Source organism: Anabas testudineus, chromosome 15, assembly GCF_900324465.2.
Source record: "Anabas testudineus chromosome 15, fAnaTes1.2, whole genome shotgun sequence".
NCBI lineage: Eukaryota > Metazoa > Chordata > Actinopteri > Anabantiformes > Anabantidae > Anabas > Anabas testudineus.
In genome coordinates, this window is record NC_046624.1 from 10,467,279 (window position 1) to 10,487,344 (window position 20,066).

At 39.1% G+C, this 20,066-nt stretch overlaps 1 protein-coding gene across 1 annotated transcript in view; it reads right to left on the reverse strand.

Annotated features, from left to right (window-relative positions):
• hpse2 (heparanase 2) overlaps positions 1–20,066 on the reverse strand; it is a 46,653-nt gene that overhangs the window by 13,055 nt on the left and 13,532 nt on the right. Inside the window, exons 4-6 of the mRNA XM_026353849.1 lie at positions 8,822–8,995; positions 7,598–7,769; positions 3,918–3,965 (exon numbers count right to left, since the gene is read on the reverse strand). Of these exons, the coding sequence (XP_026209634.1) occupies positions 3,918–3,965; positions 7,598–7,769; positions 8,822–8,995 (394 nt within the window). The remainder of the gene's footprint in view (positions 1–3,917; positions 3,966–7,597; positions 7,770–8,821; positions 8,996–20,066) is intronic.

Sequence of the window (20,066 nt, forward strand, 5' to 3'; positions counted from 1 at the left end):
ATGCTGCATATCTTACAACAACATAGCTCTGTAGTAAAAGAGCCCAGGTGCTAAACTGGCCGTTCTGTGGTCCGGACCTGTCACGCATTAAAATCCTTGAAACATTATGAAGAGAAAAATATGACAAAGTACTGTAGGCCCGAACTGTTGAGCAGCTGAAATCCTTCAATCTTTGACATTTATGCCCATTAATCTTCACTCAATATCTAATGACAAAGTGAAGAATAAGTTTATGGTCATGTGAATCGAACTGCGTCTAGAACTTGATTGGAGTCTATCGACTGAACAGTTACTTTTGGTCATTTGCTTTTATTCTATGCCTTCCAAGTGAAACACACACAGGAGCAACTTGGGGTTCAGTGTCTTGCCCAAGGGTACTTTAGCACCATGGACTGGACTAATGACCAGGGACCAGAGTGACCGGGGAGGTCACTTTAACAGAGTGTTATAAGTTTTCTGCAGAGATCAGGGAGCACATTGGAAGGATGAGCAACTCAGCAGCACCTTATCGGTAGAGTCGTTCGACAGAAGCCCCAGCCTGCTCAGAGGTTGCCAAATGGCACCTACCCTCTGTGAGCATGACAAAAATATCCTGTGTTCTGACAAAAAGAAAAACATGCAATAATTTAAAAAAAAGGGAAGCTGTTCAGAATTGAAGGAAGGATTATTGCAACCAAAAACAGAGAGAGATGAAAGAAAAACCTGCTCCAGAGTACATGCAGCCAAAGACTGGGGTGATGATTCACTTCAGAATAACGAAGCAGACAGCCCAGACAATGCCGGAGAGTCTCTGACTGTCCTTCAGTGTCCAAACGTTGTCTGCTCAGGAATAAACTAAATCAGACTGAAATGAGTGAAGTGATCTTTTTTTTTTATATGTAAATGAAAGGTTTGGAAACAATTGTGTCAAAATGTTTGTTTGGAAAAAGAACATGCAAAAGTATGTGTTACTTGGAAACAATAGTGAATAATAGGGAATAATAAAAAACTGGTCCCACCCAGGACAGAGCAACGGTTTAGCCCAGAGAGTGTAGAAATTGAGCGCAATCAGCTTTGACAGCGTCTGAATGTTGGCTCGGATGCCGTCTCGGCTTATTGTCAGTGCTCAGGAATAAACTTATACTCACAATTGATCGCTGTCTTCTGCCTGATTATTTTAAGTAGTTGTTGGAGAGCTTTCAACCACTTTTAAAGAACAATAATTTGATTGTCAAATCACAATCTGACAAAGGTTGAGAGCATCTGCCAGGAAGAAAGAGAAACTGCCCCCGTGTTCGAAATTAGTACAGACTTAACCAGGAAGAACTGAAGCTGTAATTGTTGCCACATGGTCTACAAAGTTCTGATTTGTAGGTGTGAATACTTTTGTAGAAGAGAACTTTTAGTTTAAAACATAAGCAAAAGGCTCTTATTAGGCTTTACTGAATGTAAGCTGATGGACAAAATGAGCAATTCTATCAATTCAACACTGAATCTGCAACACAATAAAATTCAGAGGTCTCTACAGTCACACTTTTTGATCCAAGGAGTGCTCGTTTTCAAAAGCAAGGTGTACTAAAGTTAATCTGTCATCACTTCTTTACTGAAAAGAGTTTAGCAGGAGGGCGTTGCATGCTTCACATTCAGATGTTCACACCACTAATGCCCCAATGCCGGAGTGATTAGGGCTCATGTTAGGTGTGTTGCTAAGGGGCATCTAAACAGCAAATCTCGTGGAAAAATGGTAAATCAGTCTCGTTCACCTTTCTTGCCCATATTTTCACAGCTAGAACTGGCAGCCATCTGGTCACACACTTCGGACGGGCCTAATTGTCTCACCATGAAGCAGCCCATTAGGTAAGGAAAAACACGTTCATTAGAGCCTAAGTTGGAGGTGTGGGCGTTTTAGTTCAAATTGGTGTTTGTTTAAATCTGTTCACTTACTCTACTACTATATTTCTTGCCAACACCCCAAATAGAGGTTAACGGAGGCAAGTGATGTTTTTTTTTTTTGTGGTGCTCACAGCACTCAAGCATCGACAGCTATGCTAGTACCACTGTACTAGGACCCTGTTCTGTGAACTTAAGCACATAGCCGAGAGGAAAACTCTGCTTTTGTCTTTCCTGAGAAGAAAATCTAATTTGAATGTATTCAAGTGTGAGCCTTTTCTCCTAAGGAGGAATATGGAGCAACAGCTCAAAGAGAAATGACCCTTGGAACTAGAGAAGCTAAAGGCATGAGGGTGATCATATTTATGATATGCAGGGCTCATAAATTACCTGAAGGGTTGTTATGAAATACAACGATATAGAAAAAAACTATCACGTCCTTTCCAAAGTCTTGACTTAATAAGAAAATAAACATTAAGCCTTTATCTGCAACATTTTTAATTAAAGAAAGAAACTTTGGAACCATCAGGTTATCTGATAATAATGTAAGTACTGATGTAAGTCGATCTGACTTACATCTGACTCTCTTAATTATTCTTGTAAGACCCAATATATACAAAGACAGAATTTCTTTTCTTCTGGGTGCCTAAACATAACTGATGATATAAATGAGAGGTTAATCCAAATTGACACAGACACTTTTTCTGGAAAGAGGTGTGGGTGTTGATTTTGTTTTACGTGCTGCGAGCATCACAGCTGAGATTCAGTGTTACAGAACCGTGAGAAACTGAATCCCTGGTTTAATAAAGCTGAGACATTCTGCATGGACACAAAACATTAGGAGACAGTGTGAGACTTTTTCTAATGACTTGGCTAAATTGACCCTTTAACTTACTCAAAAGCTCAATTTTGGTTTAGGGTTAAAGCACTCTGAAAAGAAAACAGGAAAATAAAACTTTCGCATACAGACATCCAGCCAAGCATCTTTAGAAAAATGGGCACACTCGCTCTATAAAAAGAAAGAAAACCAAATGTTTCGGAAAGAGTAGTGACAGAAAGATTAAGAGAGAATGTCTGAACATTCTGATAATGTTTTGTTGGTTAGTCCAAGAAACGGATAAGCTGTAACTGAGACAAGATGCTGCAAATGTGAAACTACAATGTTGTGGCTCAAACGTCATAACAAAATGCAAACCACATATCAATGTTTCGTGATGTGGAGATACACAAATATTTCACCACATAACCAACATGTTTCATCACCGCCAGCTCCCAACAGAACACCTCTGACCATAAGCCACAGACAGATGTACTCAAATCCATATGATGCCCTAAACCGGGGTAATAATGGATGCTGCGTTTCCACACTTGATTCAAAACAACTCGAGCCAGCTGCAGCTGACTAAAACCTGTATTCTAGACGTGTTAATGAGCGGTCTCCACTTTTATTAGTTTGGCTTCTTTTGTAGAGGTCAGAGGCCAGCCTGGTTAGACTGGAATCTGGACCTCTAGTGTAAAACTAATTGACAGAGAGAATGAGCCAGAGCATATGGTTTGGTTTTAACGGTGTGGGTGGTGTTTTTCTAAGCTTTACTGACAACATTTCCTCCTTCCACTGCTGCTAAAATCTCCTAATTAGACCCGACCTTCACCTTAATGACCACTCAGTCACAAAGGGCTTGTCTGGGTTTTATAGTCAGTGTCTTTTTGTATTATTCTACATATGTGTGTAAAGAGATAAAACATAGGTGGAAAAGAAGCTCAACCTGCTGATATGTTTTGGAGGCATTCCTATAGTATGTGCAATATACTGTCCAAATGACAGGTGTTAGTAATTTAACACACACACTCATACACTTTGAGACAGCGAGAGGCACTGTGCTCTATTTTTGTTGTTCCATTGTGCAGGATCCACATTATGCATCAGTGCCTCCTGCATACAAACAGTGTTGTGATGGTAATACATGGTTATGTAAGTATTCGATTCAGAGTTTGTTTGTTTTTTACAGACCATCATAAAAGAGAAACAAAAAGGGTAAAATACCTACTGTTGCCACGTAACTGCATCAACAACAGAGCCGGCATTCTTCATGAACCTGAGGACGAGAAAAACAGAGGTATCATTATCTGAAAGCGTTTTTTTTTTTCTCAAAACGTGAACACGCTGTTTTACATCCGTTGTCATGTTTTAATATAAAATATTCTGACACATTTTCTACCCAACAACTTAACTGCAAAGACCAAGATATGTAAATTTCCCAAGAGCCCTTAACATATACAAACATAGGTTCAATTTGCCCTAAATCATTTTGAAAATACAACATATGCAAAGGTGGATTTCCCCAACAATTGTAAGTAACTAAAGACACAGCTGAGAACTTGTTGAGGTTGGCAGGTTCAAAAGTATTCAGGAGGAAAACAAATTGTGTGAGCTGTGTGTTGTGGGAGGAGTGTAAAGTAATCTTAATAAGAGTTTGCCTTGATTTTTCATTTACACCAAGTGTTTTGCGTAATATGGTAAAACTGCGGCGCTGCTAGTTTCGTAAAACCGTAAACACCACTTTAAGTGTTTTCTGCAGCCGGTGGAGTTTGCTTTTCTAAGCTCTAAACATCGCTTGAGGACACACAAAAATTCTGTGAACCCAGTTTACCTTTTAATGGAGCCATCCTGTACACAAACACAAGCCCTCATGCTGTCTGCATTCTTCCTCCCAAGCGTTTGCATCTGTGTGTGTCTTTCCTAGCCTACCTGACCCAAATCGCTCCATATTTGGGGGTAACAGCTTGTCAGACGTGTCCAAAGGGTGTCTCTAAACATCATGTCACTGAAACACAACTTTCACCACTCTGGCTTGTTTAGTCTGTGCGGCTCTGATATTTGGACTGTTGAGCAGCTCAGTGTCTAATTCATCTCATTTCCTGAAAGCAGCAGAGTGGTTGCACTGTCAAACACAAGAGCCACCCCCTCGTAACAGTGTCAAACACGCAAGAATCACCCTGTCACCCGTAAATGTGACACCCATGACCTGTGGATACTCCAGCTCTCTCCTTTTCATCCTCTCACTCCTCCTCCTCCTCCTCCTCCTCCACCTCCTCTTCTCACCACTTATCTTCTACATCCTCCCACTGCTCATCACTCACTGTGAACTGTGCACTACATACTTACACACACACACACACACACACACACACACACACTTGTGCACACGAACACACACCTTTTATTTGCGAGTAAATTTAAACTGTCAGTACTCAGTGAGATAAAAAGCAGCTCCTAATGGCTTCACTGATGTAAGTAGCTCAAGTACATAAGGGAGGGATTCCCATATCAAATTATTCTTTCTGCTCTTTCTTCCAACTACCTGTCAAAATGTGTGTGGCTGCAGAGAGGGGTTGGAGACAGATTCGGGGTGAGATATGAGACATTAAACTGTTCTCATGCATTTGTCTGCACGTGCACTTGCATGTTTATGTGTGTGTGTGTGTGTGTGTGTGTGTGTGCGCGTGTATAAGCGCTGTAATTTTAGCAAACATCCCTTTAACTTTATGGACTCTATTCTAACTAAAAGGAATGCTGTTCCCTGTTTATTTAACCATTCCTGTTAAAGTCCAAGCTATATATTGTGTTCCACCCCTGTCACTTCTAGATGTTTGTTACCTGTGTAAAAATAGCTTCATCTTTATTCACAGTGGTTTTTAAGCATCTATTAATTTACAATATGAACCAATAACTTCTTCTGAGAAGACATCCTTTATTATATGACAGCTGTGTTTAATATATTGTCATTTTCTGTTTATATACACCAATCTCTTTTTAAGAGTGCCCACAGGAGGAGTTACAGTTCACAGCAAATAGCAACTTATAACCAACTAATTATTTGTATACAGGAAGTGGGATTAAATTTAAGAGTTATCATTTGTTTAAATACAACTCTACATTTCATATTCTTAATACTATTGAGCTATTTTCTTATTCAGGCACACTGACAGAGTTGTGTACATCAATCTGTGTTTAATCTTCTATCTGTGTTTGTTGTATAAGGCCACTGAGGCATCCATTTTGAACAAGTTTGTTTCCATTTCCACAGACAGAAAAGCTCAGACCGGCTTAGCTTTTTTGGAATTGATTAATATGTTTGAGAGATGTCGTCATATATTTGGTCAATTAGACTGAGCAAGCATTTCTTGTTTGAAAGGACTTTCAACAAACTAAGTCAGGCAGTAACACCCAAAAGTAGCCCACATACCTACAGTCAAAGTCTGATACACAGAAAATCTGGGGGTTGTGGCTAAAGTCAATATCAGGGTGAATGGGAGAATGGGAGTTTCTGTTACACAGAGTCGCAGTTGATACTTAAATGACATTTACAATATTTTGTTGTCTAATTTCATAAGTTGATTTTGGTGTTTGCAGGTTGCAAGTTACATTTGAGTACTGAGAAGTTGTGCTTTAAAAGTTAATTTGGACTCAAAACTGTATCACAATATTTTTGCAGTGACAATAAAAATTAGATTTTGGAAATAGGAACATTATCAAAATAATATGTTTTTGGCGAGGTGGTGAAACAAATTCAGTTTGTACAAACAACGATTTCCAATCTATGCCAGAGAAATCTCTGTTTTATTAACTCTTCCTCAGACTCTTCTCATGTGTGAAATCCTCCTTCTGCCAAACTTGTCATGTTTCCATGAGCATATAGGCCCATGTGCAAACATCAATGTCAATACACAACTATTATATATTTTCCATATTACAGTATATTGTGGATGCTACAATATGGCACAGCTATAGCTCGGATAAGCATCTAGAAGACGACTGACTGGGTTCAGGAATATTGTTTCTGTCAGATTTAAGTTAGAGTAAACAAATATTGACAGGAAAAACTTTGGTAGGGAGACAAGCCAACAAACCTGCACTGTAGCATCAATTCATGTGCTGACAGCATATTGGCTGGTGGGTTCATATGCTTGTGAGCAAAAAAAAAAAACAAAACAAAACAAATTCATATTATGATTTTATGCTTCCAGTGTTTTTAGTATGACTTTTCTGGTTCATTTTCCAAGACAAGAAAAAAAAACATGTTGTGAATGCAATTTTTGTTGGCAGGACACTTGGATCTCGACCACTTTGAAAGCATGAACAAAAAGATCCTCATTCCAAATATATTACCATCTGGCAGTTATGTTATTTTGTCAAAGCAAAATGAATGTTCACAGCAGGAAGGCGTACGCTATCAGTACGGCGAGTACTAGTTTAATGCCTCTGAATTTGCAGCTGCCCAGAAGTTATGGTGGGATTCTAAAAACGTATTTACTTTAGAAAATAATTAACGTTAAAGTTTAGAAGAAGAACAGAAACTGTTTATATGGTGCTTTTTGCAATTAAAAGGTACGACAATAACCTATGACACTTCAGTCTAACAGAGCTTCAGTCTGGTGGAGCTTCTGGGTAAAACCAGCAGGTGGGACGCGGTGCCGTCACGTTATCAATCAGATGACACTTTATTTAGGCTGACATGGTATAACTGGGGCTGAGACCCTGAAACCTGCAGAGTGGAAATCCATAAACACTGAACACTACCACAATGTGTGTGTATGTATGTGCGTATTAAACAGAGTAAAGCTCAGTAAAAGTCTCAAACACGCTTTCCACTACCTTCCCCCATTTACCAGCAGGATGGCCTAAGAAGGAGTGGAAACCCAATCAATGTTTTACTTGCCGACTTACCCGTCCAACAGCAGGATGGCATTCTTCCGTGGTCGTCCTGCATTGGGACCGTAGAGGTGAGCTCGGTGGTAGTAGCGCACAGACTGCAGCAGGGTCCGTAGCTTGGTGTAGTCCTGAGCCAACTGGGTGCTGTTAACCGCACGACCCACCATGCTGCGGTAAGCATTAGGCTCTGGAAAGAGGAGATGTTATATGTTGAGACAGACAGAAAGGTTTATACTAGCAACAGTGGGGAGGCAGCAGACAATATTGTTGTTGTTGTAGTCTGATCTTTCTCTCCTAGAGAGTATCCAACAGCCGGTAGAAAAAGGGATAATTGGGCAATTCTCAGTAATACAGACAGATGGACTTGGTGTCAGGGGAATGGTCCAAGCACACAGGGTGGCCTTGCAGAATCAGTAAAACAAAGAGATTGAAGGAGCTTGTTTCGCCAAAAGAAGTAAAACTACTTTTGGAGACCCACTACTGTAGAAGATGCTGATTACATGTGTAGCAGTGTTTGAAATGTAAAATAAAACCTTCATTATGTCTGTTTGTGTATTTATGTGTATAGTACATTGTATGTCTGCTGTCTGACTATGTTTGGCTATGTCTGGCTGTATTCCTGAAAACTACATTATAACCTTTTAATTCAGCCTCTTCCACATTTAGGATGTCTCCACTGTGGATAATTTACTTGTGTGATTACTTTTGCCATGGTTCAAGTCCCCACTAAAATTTTCACATGGTTCAATTAATGGATTTTGCATGGCACTTATAGGATTAGGCTAAAATAAAAGTTTCTATTGTGAGCTGTATTACAGATGAAATGAGAAGAAAATATGAAGTGATGTGCAGAAGGCAAACACAGGGCTCTCTGTGCACTGCAGCTCCCCAGGAACACAGATGGTTAGAATGACACGAGGACTAGCCGTTCCTTTCATCCCTGAATCAACACTAGCTTTAACCCTGAAACTGCTAGATGCATACTTACTGTTCACTTTACCTTTTGCGTTTTTTGGTTTGAATTTTAAAAATACATATCTAGGAACGTCTGATGAAAGAACAAAATATATGTGCTAAACTTTATAGTTGGTGAGGTAAAGACAGGCACACAGAGAAAAGTGGTTCAGTATCAGTGACATTTATATACAGACGCTGGGGCAAAGGCAGGCACATGGACTTACTTTTGACTACAAATAGCCCCATCATGTTATTTGCTTTGCTTTGTGTTGCTATACTCACCATTGCCCAGCTCCCAAGAGATGTTGTACTTCTTGCCTGCACTGTACTTCAGGAGACTCAGGATGGAGGAGGTGTTCCACGAGTTGTCTGGGTTTCTGTGCAGCGCGTTGATCCCAAAGATCAGGTGCAGACCAGCACAGTCGACAAAGTTGTACAATTTGTCTAAAGACCTGGCTGGGAGAAACCCACAAAGCAGTTGTAACTTTGATTCTTTTTATGCACCTGGAATCATTGATATTCATGTGGGCCTGATGTAAACCATGTGGAACTCATTCATCCACTGATCTATGTTTAGGTAATGTATGATTCCCCTTTTATTGCTCTACAGTCATATCTGGAATTTTCACCTATATTTGCACATTTGTCTGATTTCTTATTGCTAAACAGATGATTATATAAACACATATGGTAAACTGCTGTTCACACTTTTGAGCACAAACTCATGCATTTATTGTGATTCTGGTGCTCTGCACATCATCATCATGTATTAATACATACATATTTACCGTATTACTTATTTACCATGTGACCTTTAAATTACAACAAAGAAACTCTTCAAATGCGGTGTACACTGTCTTTTGGATAACCTGTGAGCTACTGCAGTGATTTACTCAGCAATGATCTGAGGTACTCAACTTTAAGTCTACAATAATGTGCGTACGTCCATTTATACACAGTAACAGTCTAGTCTTAATCCAGAGACACTGATTTTCCCATTATGGACTCCTGTGGTGATGCACTTTTCAAAGCATTGAGGGGTTTATGTCTGCTGTCTCCATTGAAACATGCTGTTCTCACCGTGCAGTAAAGGGCCAATACTACCAAGTTTCCTTATGGTAAAAGTGCCTTAGGTGTTTGTTTATATTTTAATGTGTGACTGCAAGCAACTCTTCAATATCTTATGCTCTTATTTTGAAATGTGATATGTTTGGACTCGCTCCACTGATGTAAATATTACCCTGAACTCTGACCCTTACTTCCTAGGTTCACCTGGAAACAGATGAAGACTTTGTGGCAGTCTAGTCTTGAAATTATCCCCAACTTTGGATGTGCCAACTGATAGATCCGTCCAATGTGGAATGATGACAAATGATGCCAAGCAGACCAGGGTCCATGTGAGGTTTTTCTTCTGATACAGCTAAAGGTGAAAAGCTATCTAATATTCTAACATTGAATCAATGGACGTGAGTGAGATATACATGTCTGGCCTTAGATCAGAGTCATAACACTTGCACAATGTTTGATAAGTCATGCTTGAGCTAAAATGTGTTTTTCTTATTTAGCATTTACTTTGTATCATGATCCGTTCACCGACTTACTATTTTACTACAAGATTACTGTTTCACTCAGTTGTCAGATCCAACCTGCTCTGTTTCTATTATCCTTATTGACTCTTGGACATTTTGGATTTGGATGTTGGGCCTCACATCTGACTGGATCAGGATATTTGGATTGAGAATCTATGATTAAAGGGGTCATATTATGATTTTTGTGATCTGACGTTACATATATCCTTTTGTGAAGTTGGGTGCCCACGTTACACATTGCTAGAGGCCCAAAGCCTGAGGTGAACAAGTGTGTGCATGCTGGCTGGTAGAGAAATAGTCAGGTTTCAAGCGCTCAGGTAAGCTGCCATCACTTCTCTTACAGCTAGTGCTAGTTTAAATGATTCTGCAGAAGTCAAAATCTCCCCCAGAAAGTGTTCCCAAGGACAAAACTATTTGGAGCCTTTTTAGTCTCAAGGCCAAAGACGCTCTCTTCAAGAGACATTGTAACATGTATTGGCTCTATTCTTACCAGAAAACCACATACTGTAAATTTCTATCACTGGGCCCGAGAACAAAATCAAAACTAAATCATATTAATAAGGCCACTTTAAGGACTGGATGAGGATATTTGACAACATCTGTCTGTTGAAATGAGAACTAGAAAAAAGATATTTGAATTTCTGGGTTTTGGATTTTCGGCCTCGACCTCCCGATTGTAATCTTTTAGATTTACCGACCAATGGAAGGTTTGGTCTTGTAGTTATGCTTGTGCCACATACTCGACCTTCTGTTCTCCACCATTTTCTCGACTTACCTGCTGGCTGCAATAACCTTTCAGTCCAGTCTGGATCCCACACTTACCAAGATTGTCTTTCTAGAGCATCATTTACTCACCTGCTCTGGTCAGTCAACCCCTCCAATGCCTTAAATTCATTATTTAACTCTTTTACAGATAAACATTTAAACTTTCTTAAATGTTCTTTACAGTAAGCCTATAGTTCCAGTAAAGCAGTCATTATCTATAATCCACAGAGCAAATAGAGCAAACAGAAAGATTGCTTGTTACACCTGGGATTAATTCACTTTCCATCCATGGCAAGACAAAACCGGGAAAAAAATGCCAGGAGTATCATTGGTTTTATTGCACACAGTGCTCAAGAGTGTATTTCTTCAAAGTAAACTATCTGTTCTCCATCTCATTAATAAGCACAAATAACATTATTATCATAACTCCTTCCCTCTGTGGTTAAATTCGAGTGGTGTCTGTTTGCAGGAGCAGAGTTGAGGGCAACAGGACAGAGAAAGTAGCGCCAGATGTGGCTGTCAGGGTGAGTGATTCCAGGCCTTTCCTCACCTGAGATCTGAGCACAAGGCAACCAGTCTTTCTCCAAGACACAGCCCTGCACACACATCAGAAACACATCATGAGATGCATCGAGCTACTAAAAATATTGTTTCTCTTCTGGGTCTCAGGTGTAAGCAGGGATGGATGTGTGTTTGATCAAATAAATGTCTACAGGTGTATCTATGTCAGTTTGATCTTTGGAGAATTTAACTATTGGATCTTCTTAGTCAAACATTCACATAAACCTTTCTGTGTATTCAAAGGAATACACGAGAAGAGATACTGAATGGTGAGGTCAACAGAAGAAGTACTAGTACTATGCATTCATTACCTTTGTCTTAATGCTTAACAAATACTACATTTTTTTATTTACTTCATATGAATTAAAGAGCTACAATGAAATATGTTTATATATATGCAAAGTATAGTAGGCACTCATCCTGCTTGTTATTGTCATTTTATATTTTTAGATTTGAACTTTTGATCAGACAAAATAGAACATTTTATTCTCTTTTGACACTGCATATACCAAATCACGAATAATCGCGTAATGGAAGTTATCATCATTTGCAGCCATCTAGTAGATAATTGTATCACTGTATTTACCTATTGTTAGGAGAAACTACCACTTATTGAGCTTGAACAGGATAAACAACAGTAATCTTCATTAAGAATAGTTCTCTTGGTGGTGATTCATTCTTATTTGGCTTTTTATATATTTATATATTGGTTATACGCATTTACAAGAGCTACTAGCCAGAGGAGGAAGTGTGGATTGACAAGAGCTGTGCATCTTATGCTTTCTTCCAAAGAGAAAGGGATTCTGAGTAGATCCATTTCAAGTGTCAGGAAATCTGCAGATCACTAAGGCCAAACATGAAAGAGCTCCTACACAGACACCAGAAAGCCCTGAAGCTACAATTCTGTGACCTTAAACACGAAAATAATGACATTACCAAGACACTATGAATCAGTGCATGTATGCACATGCACACATACCATATGCATTTTTGCGGATGGGAGCTGTAACGCCACACTATCAAATTTGTGTTCAAGGATTCAATAAAATGTACACTTATTGTTATTGAACAATCACTCACCCAAATGAGAACAATACAAATGACCAACAGTCGTGTAAATCTGAAATTGCCTTCGAGTTATCAAGCCAATATTAAATAGCACAGATCACGCTGACATTGAACTTCATTTGCTGTTTTAAACAATGAAAGTTTCTCATGTTGTAATGTGGTTTAAAGTGGTCTCAAAATTCTCAATTACACATAACACAATGAAGGCCTGTCTAAGAGGTCAGACTTTACTGGACTCACTCAGCTACACACTTCCCTTTTATCTTACAAACAGTTGAGCCAGAAACAAGCAGAACAAACCCAGAAAGCTGTGTGTGCATATGTGTGTGTGTGTGCGCGCATGTGCTGCCGTGACTCCGTGTGTTTGTGTGTAGCGGAAAGAGTGGGGTCTGGATATTGTCAAGCTGTCTATCTGATAGAAAAGCCAGTTCTGTGAAGCAGAGAGGTCGGCAGCATCAGTCAGCGCTATGCCTCATTTCTGCAGCTCTGCATATTCCCTCAAACGCTGAGATACACACAGGTCTATGTACGCTGGGCCTGTATTAACTCACACAGTGTTTGCTGTTTAATGTACCACCCACACTAGCCAGACACCCATCTGAAGTTTCTATTTATTCACGTTTTTCTGCACCTTTGGTGCAGGTGTATATTTTTTACATATCAATCACTCCTAGTAAAGCTTTGAATTTAGGATTAAACATAGCTCAATATTATCCATATTTGAGTAATATACTTAGCAATACCAATTTAACATTGCATGGCCTGTACACTGTAGAATAATCTGTACACTGCTTTACACGAAAATATCAGCATATTAAAAGTTGTGGCTGAAATAAATGTTTAAATAAATGTTAAACTTCAATAAATTAATATACAGAAAAAAAAGTTTTTCTTTTTACAATTTACAAAATAATATATGTTATAGATTGGATTGCTTTTGCTCTTTAAAGAGCTTAAAAGCACAAGATAGATAAATCATTTAACACTTATCCATTTAAGCCTGTTAAGTGAAATGTTCCTCTAGATAGTGAGAGGAAAGTAAATAAAAGCCTCAAATTCTGATGATTTGTGGAAACAATTCTTGTCTTGGACAAAATCTCAGTTTAGTGCTTTTATATTTCTACATTCCACATCAATCATGCCTTGGGAGAGAAACTAGGGAGCACTGCAAAAACTTTGTTTTGTGTCTCTGGTTTCATTCAATACAGAAATGTAATGTCTTGCTGCCAGACGTAGCTTACTGCCACAGCAAATGTCAATTTGGATGTTTGGTCCCATCAAAATCAGTGTGGAACTGCACACACAAATACACACATATACAGTAAATATACGTGCTCATACACACACATAGAGAGTCTTGAGCTGAGTTCTGGCTTGCTTTAAAAGCCAAATCAAACCCCAATCCTCAAGAGATGTGGAGACAGGGGAGAAGGCTGTTTAGAGAAATTAATTCTGAGTCTTTTTTCCTGTGTATGGCCACAATGTGTTTTTCCATATCTAAAGATGCTGCACTCGAGCTTCCAGAGCTCTTAAAAATGCATCTTAAGTGTCCACAGTGCTCATGAACATTAACTACAAACACACTTCTAAATAGAAACTTATGAGACAATGACTCTAAATTTTTGCTAAGTTTCATACGTAGTTGTTTAAAAAGCACAGATTCTGGGACCAAGATACATGTGCATGAAATTACATCATGTTCTCATGTGTAAGGGAAGAGAAGCTTGTAATTTTCTCTGTCAGCTGTAACAACTCATATTACATTAGCTAGTGTTCTAGTGTCAGCTAGAACACACACCCACACACGCACGCACACACTGAATTTGTATTTTGATCTCAATAGGGAAAGCATGGTGGAAACGGCTACTCTACGACTGCGCATCAATCAAATGGTTCTTAACATACTGGGGACAATTGTTGCTGACAGTATTTAGGGTATTACCAGATGGACTGAAGGGTAATTTAACATTTATACTTAACACACACCATGTGCACACATTTATGAGTAGTCATTAATATTTGGGGAAACTGCTAGAACATCTAGGAAAGCCCAAGTGTGCCGTGTTTATCATCAGTTCCTCCATCATGGCTTCAATCTCTTTTCTGTTTCTCATTGGACGGTCTCCTCCACTAACAAGGTCCTCTGTGTGCAGAAAAAAAAAAATAGACGACGAATGAAGCTTTGTCATCACAAAAATGACATTTCCAATTCAATTTTTGAAAATACAGTCAAAAGTTTAAGAGCAGCTATCGATGCAGTTTGATCATTCATCCATATCGGTCAAAGCCAGACCAGTATACTGTTACGGTCTCTGTATCGAAACTTATTAAATGCGGTGGTCTGCTATGTTCACATGGTGAATCTGCGACTTATCCTGACGTTAACTTGACACTGCATGTTCGGGTTGCACAGAGGGAGAAATGTGGTTCTAATATAGTGCGAGTCTGTGCTGCTCCACCAGCGTGTTGCACAGAACCCAACGCCTCCATGTTTACACACACACATCTCCACATGGACTCTTCTTTCATACAGGGTGGCTCCACTCCAGCAAAACCATTCAGGTCAAACCACTTTTGTATTTTGGAAGAATGCAAGATATGTGGTGGGCACCTGTTTTCAATTCTGTTAGAAGAGGCGGACTGATGTGTATGTCTGTGCGTGTGTGTGTGTGCGTGCACGTGTGTGTGTGTGTGTGTGTGTGTGTGTGTGTGGAAACAAGAGTGTGAGAGGGAGAGATTACCTCAATCTGTGAATTTGCTGTGAATAGAGTTGTGTGTGGCCCTCTTTTGTGTACCCAGTGTAAGGAGATGCAGAGCAAGTCGACAGAGCTGGTGAGTAAGATGAGTGGTATGTTAACATACACGGTTCCTGATGTAAAGTACATCCACTCTCTGCTGCTCTGTGTGTGTGCTCCAGTCTGGGCAGCAGACTACAGTAGACAACAAATCAAAGATGCAGAAGTAGATGAAATGGCATCTACTGCCTTGCACTGCTTTTGGGCTATGTAACTCAGACCAGTTGTTGGAATTCTGTATGGAGTGTGAGTGGTTTCTACATGTGTTTGCCAATAAAAAGACCACTTTTTTAGTCACTAATGACCTCACTGCATTTGGCATGTAGAGCTACCTACAAACCACAACGAAAGAAGAATGAATGTAACATCCGTTACCATGACACAAAACTGTTTATAATTTATCCTGTTAATATAGACTGATATTCTGCACAAAAACTTGAACTTGAATTTAACTGAAGGTTCATCTCTCTACGACAAAAAAGCATCTCTTAATTACTCTCTGATTAGTCTCTGATTATTTATTCTGTTTTTTTTATTCCTTTTCATTCTATATATATATGGCACAGACTGGTTGGCACCTTAATCTCGTTGTACGATGTTGCAATGACAATAAAGTTTATCTTATCTTATCTTATCTTATCTTATCTTATCTTATCTTATCTTATCTTATCTTATCTTACAAGATGTTTTAGGCACCCACAACGGTGAAATGTGGCTTTAGCATTCAAACCTTTGAGGGGGTGGTTTGATTGACGGCTGAGCAGGCAATGACATGAAGTTGAAATGTAAGCAAGCTGTAACTACAGCTTATAAATAGACAGTATTTCCAGTGTTGAAGAATAAGGACTGTACTATATGTCATTCAAAGTTGACTAACCTTAAATATCAGATCTCTCCAGAGATGTTTAATCAGGTTCAAGGCAGGCCACTTAAGGACATTCATGTCTTGTAGCCACTCCTTTGTTATGTAAGCTGTGTCCTTAGGGTAGATGTCCCGTTGAAAAATGAACCATCACCTCAGAGGTCCACAGCACTCTGGAACAGATTTCATCAAGGGTGTCTCTGTACATTGCTGCATTCATCATTCTCTTGATCCTGACTAGTCTCCTAGTTCCTGCCTCTGAAAAACATCCCCACAGCATGATGCTGCCACCACCATGCTTCACTGTAGGGATGGTATTGGACAGGTGGTGAGTAGTGCCTGGTATCCTCTAGGCCAAAGAGTTCAGTCAGTTGTTGTTCGAGAGTCCATCAGGTGGCTTTTGGCAAACTCCAGGCGGGCTGTCATGTGCCTTTTACTGAGGAGTGGTTTCCACCTGGCCACTCTACCATACAAACCTGAATAGAAGATGGTTGTTTTTCCCATCGTGACCATCGAGTTCTTAGTCACCCTGACTAAGGCCCTTCTTTCTTGATTGCTCAGTTTGGCTGGGTGGCCCCCTCTAGGACGAGTCCTAGTGGTTCCAAATGTCTTCCATTTATGGATGATGGAAGCCACTGTGCTCATTAGGACCTTCAGTGCTACAGAGTTTTTTCTGTACCCTTGCCCAGATCTGTGGCTCATTTTAAGGATGATCAGTGGAAACAGGATGCACCAGAGCTCAATTTTGAGTGTCATGGCAAAGGCTGTGAATACTCATTGTATATGGGTATTGTTTGGAGAATTTTGAGGCAAACAATGAATTTAATCATTTTGGAATAAGGTTGTAACATAACAAAATGTGGAAAAAGTTAAGCTTAACTCTCTCGATGCACTGTACATGGTACTCACAGAGTAAATCCAGCTGAAATCTACTGCAGACCTTCATATTGTGTTTTAAAGGCAGAACCATTAGAGTGAGGAGGTGTCAGAGTCAACCTGACATTTTTACAATTAGAGATTAGTAACACCGTCTCCTTCAAAGAGGGAGGTTGTAAAGCTTCCCTCTTTTATCTCAACACACACCTCTGCTGAGGCTGTTATTGAGCACTGATTGCACTGTAATTGCAGAGAAACAAGACTCCTTCAGGCAGTTAAGAGTGAAACAATAGGAAGACTAACCAAGGGCTTTACTGACCTTCAACCATCAAAGAGTCTGGACTTAAAACAATGTCTGCAGCCCTTCCCACAAGACACCTGCTTATGCTGCAAACACAGCGCAGATCACTGATAATTCAGGTAGAGGACAGACTTTATTTTTAAATCATGTCTTTTCTATTATATTCATTACGTATTCATTTTTTAAAACGACGGACAAGCCAAGGGCAAACAAAACATTTGTTTTGGGGTATTTAGGACATCTGCTACATTCCCAGCTCAGGAAGGGTATCTTTGATCCCAGGCTGTATGATGGATGAGGGTTATGAAGACCAGATCCCAAGCAGGGCAGTAAAGCAAACACACAGTATCCCAGACTGCCTTTCACTGCTAGAGTAATCACCATAATCACAGCAATCATCTTCCACTCTCAAACTATATCCACACACATTACTTCTGCTTGAGTTAAACTGGAGGTTCTGTCTTCAGCGGGGAGAGCAGAGCCAGATTAAACATTTACGGAATAACCAGCTTACCTTACAACAGTTTTATAAGTAATTACACATTTATTAAATCAGATAATGGAAAAAGTTACAATACAATATTTTTTCAGAAAGCTTCTATGTTGTGTATTGACCACACTGACCACATAGGCTATTTGTTATTTTAAATATAATGACAGATAATAAACCTAATTAAATGTAATTGGATGAATGATGGGGTGATTTTTGTTTTTTAATTTAAGTAATACTTTCATAATCATTCTCAGACAATACCTATACAAGCCAAGGAAATATCTTGACATGTAAAATGGACAGATTTACACTTCTCAGTGTACAACTCTTCGCATCCAGCATGCAATTCATTGCTGGGTTAGTTATTGTAGCTGCTATAGCAATTCATCTCACGTAAAAGGAAAAGAGCAAAAATAAATAAATCAATAAAACAAATGCTGGCCGGTGCAGGACGAACACTACAGGGGGCACCTGCCTCAGTCGCTCGGACAGTCTGTGCTTCCCATAACTCTCTCGCTTTAGGTCCCATTTGAGTTTCTGTAGCAACCCATTATGACAAAGCTGGGAATTGTACCAGCACTGTGATAGATATTCCTGCCAGATGTTAATGGAGAAAGAGAATGGGAATTTTCCAACTATTCACAAATATCTCCCCAAGTCTCAAAACCATCTTTTTCATCAATCTTGTTCTCCTGCTGTTCCCTTTCTGTCCGACTTAAATCTGCGTAATAAAAATCTCAGTCCACCTTAACATTACAAAGCAGATTTTGTTTCTCTGTTTGTGCTCTACTGGCAGAGGTTTGCACGTAAGTGAGATTTTGATTTGTTTTATTATAGTGTTGTGGTCCATTAGTCCGTTTCAGATGTTTGATGTTTGGAAAAATGACATCCTGCTTTGGTGCTTTAACACTTGAGGTGGTGGTGGTTTCAACTGATGCAAAAACCATATTGTATCCTAAAGTGAGTTAAATCAATCACATAGTGATTTCATTTTTATAAATAAATGCCAATTAATTTACACCAACTGAAGGAAAGCTCAAAAAGTACACTAATCTGTCAAATCACTGCTGCAAGATCATACATTTGAATAAACACTTTTGGTATTTGCTTCATTGATTTGATTTGGGCAGTTTAGACAGTTTGCTGCACATGTTTACATTCTATGGTGATTAGGACCAATCTGCACGGATACTGTATACACTGTCATTTCTCAAAAATCTCTGCACAAAGTTTGTTGTGATATGATACAAAATAATGCTTGGATATATTTAAATATTAGCACTGTATGTTAAGTGTGTTTAATTTGTAACCTTAATTTGTAATCTAAGCTGTATAACTAAAGCAAAATCCACAAATTATGAGCGTAACGTGAACATTTAGTAAGTTTGTAAAATGAGCAAAACATGTGCAAGTCAGTTCATTTTATAGAATAAGGCACATTTCAAAGGTGAGTGTGATTTCAAAGTTACTGAGGAGAAGCTGGTTCACATCTGGTGAGAACAAGATGTTTAGGTTACATCTGGAGGATCTCCAAGATGTTTCATGTTGGAAGTTTAAGAACCTCGGGAGGGGATTTTCAAGAAAGAAAAGGAGAAGCCTCCTATCATATTATTAATGTCTACTCTCACTCTACACTGTTAAAAACAATAGGTAGTTGTATTGAGTTTGTTTATAACAAAAAAAAAAAAACCATAATATCTGAATTAACTGAGTACAGCACAATATTAATATAATATGCATCAATTGTGTCTGAGTTCTTTTATTTTTAAATTAATGTGTATAAAAGGATTAGACAGCACTAACTTGCTTAGTTCACCCTTGGCAAAAGTAAGTTTTACAGCAATTAACATTTATTGCCATTACAAAAAAAGGTTCACTTTAAAAAAAAAAAAAAAGGTTAGCATTTTGATTCAGTGGTTCAAATTATATCTGGGCTCATCATAGGCTCAGGTAAAGAAAAACCTTTGGTAAATCTGTAAAAAAAAAAAAAAAAAAAGGAGGAGCACTACTGTAGCTATCTGTTGTCCAACATTAGAACAGAAACACCTACAGCATCGCTTTAATCTGCTAATGTGTGAATGTGCAGGAGTTCTCCTCGGCCTACTGTAGCTCCGTCTCTGTCTTTTCTGGACCTACACTGATGTTTAAAGGCAGTCGAGTTCACCAAGGGGAGAACAAGAAATGTAGAACCAGGCTATTAGTGTTGCGAGTGGGGCA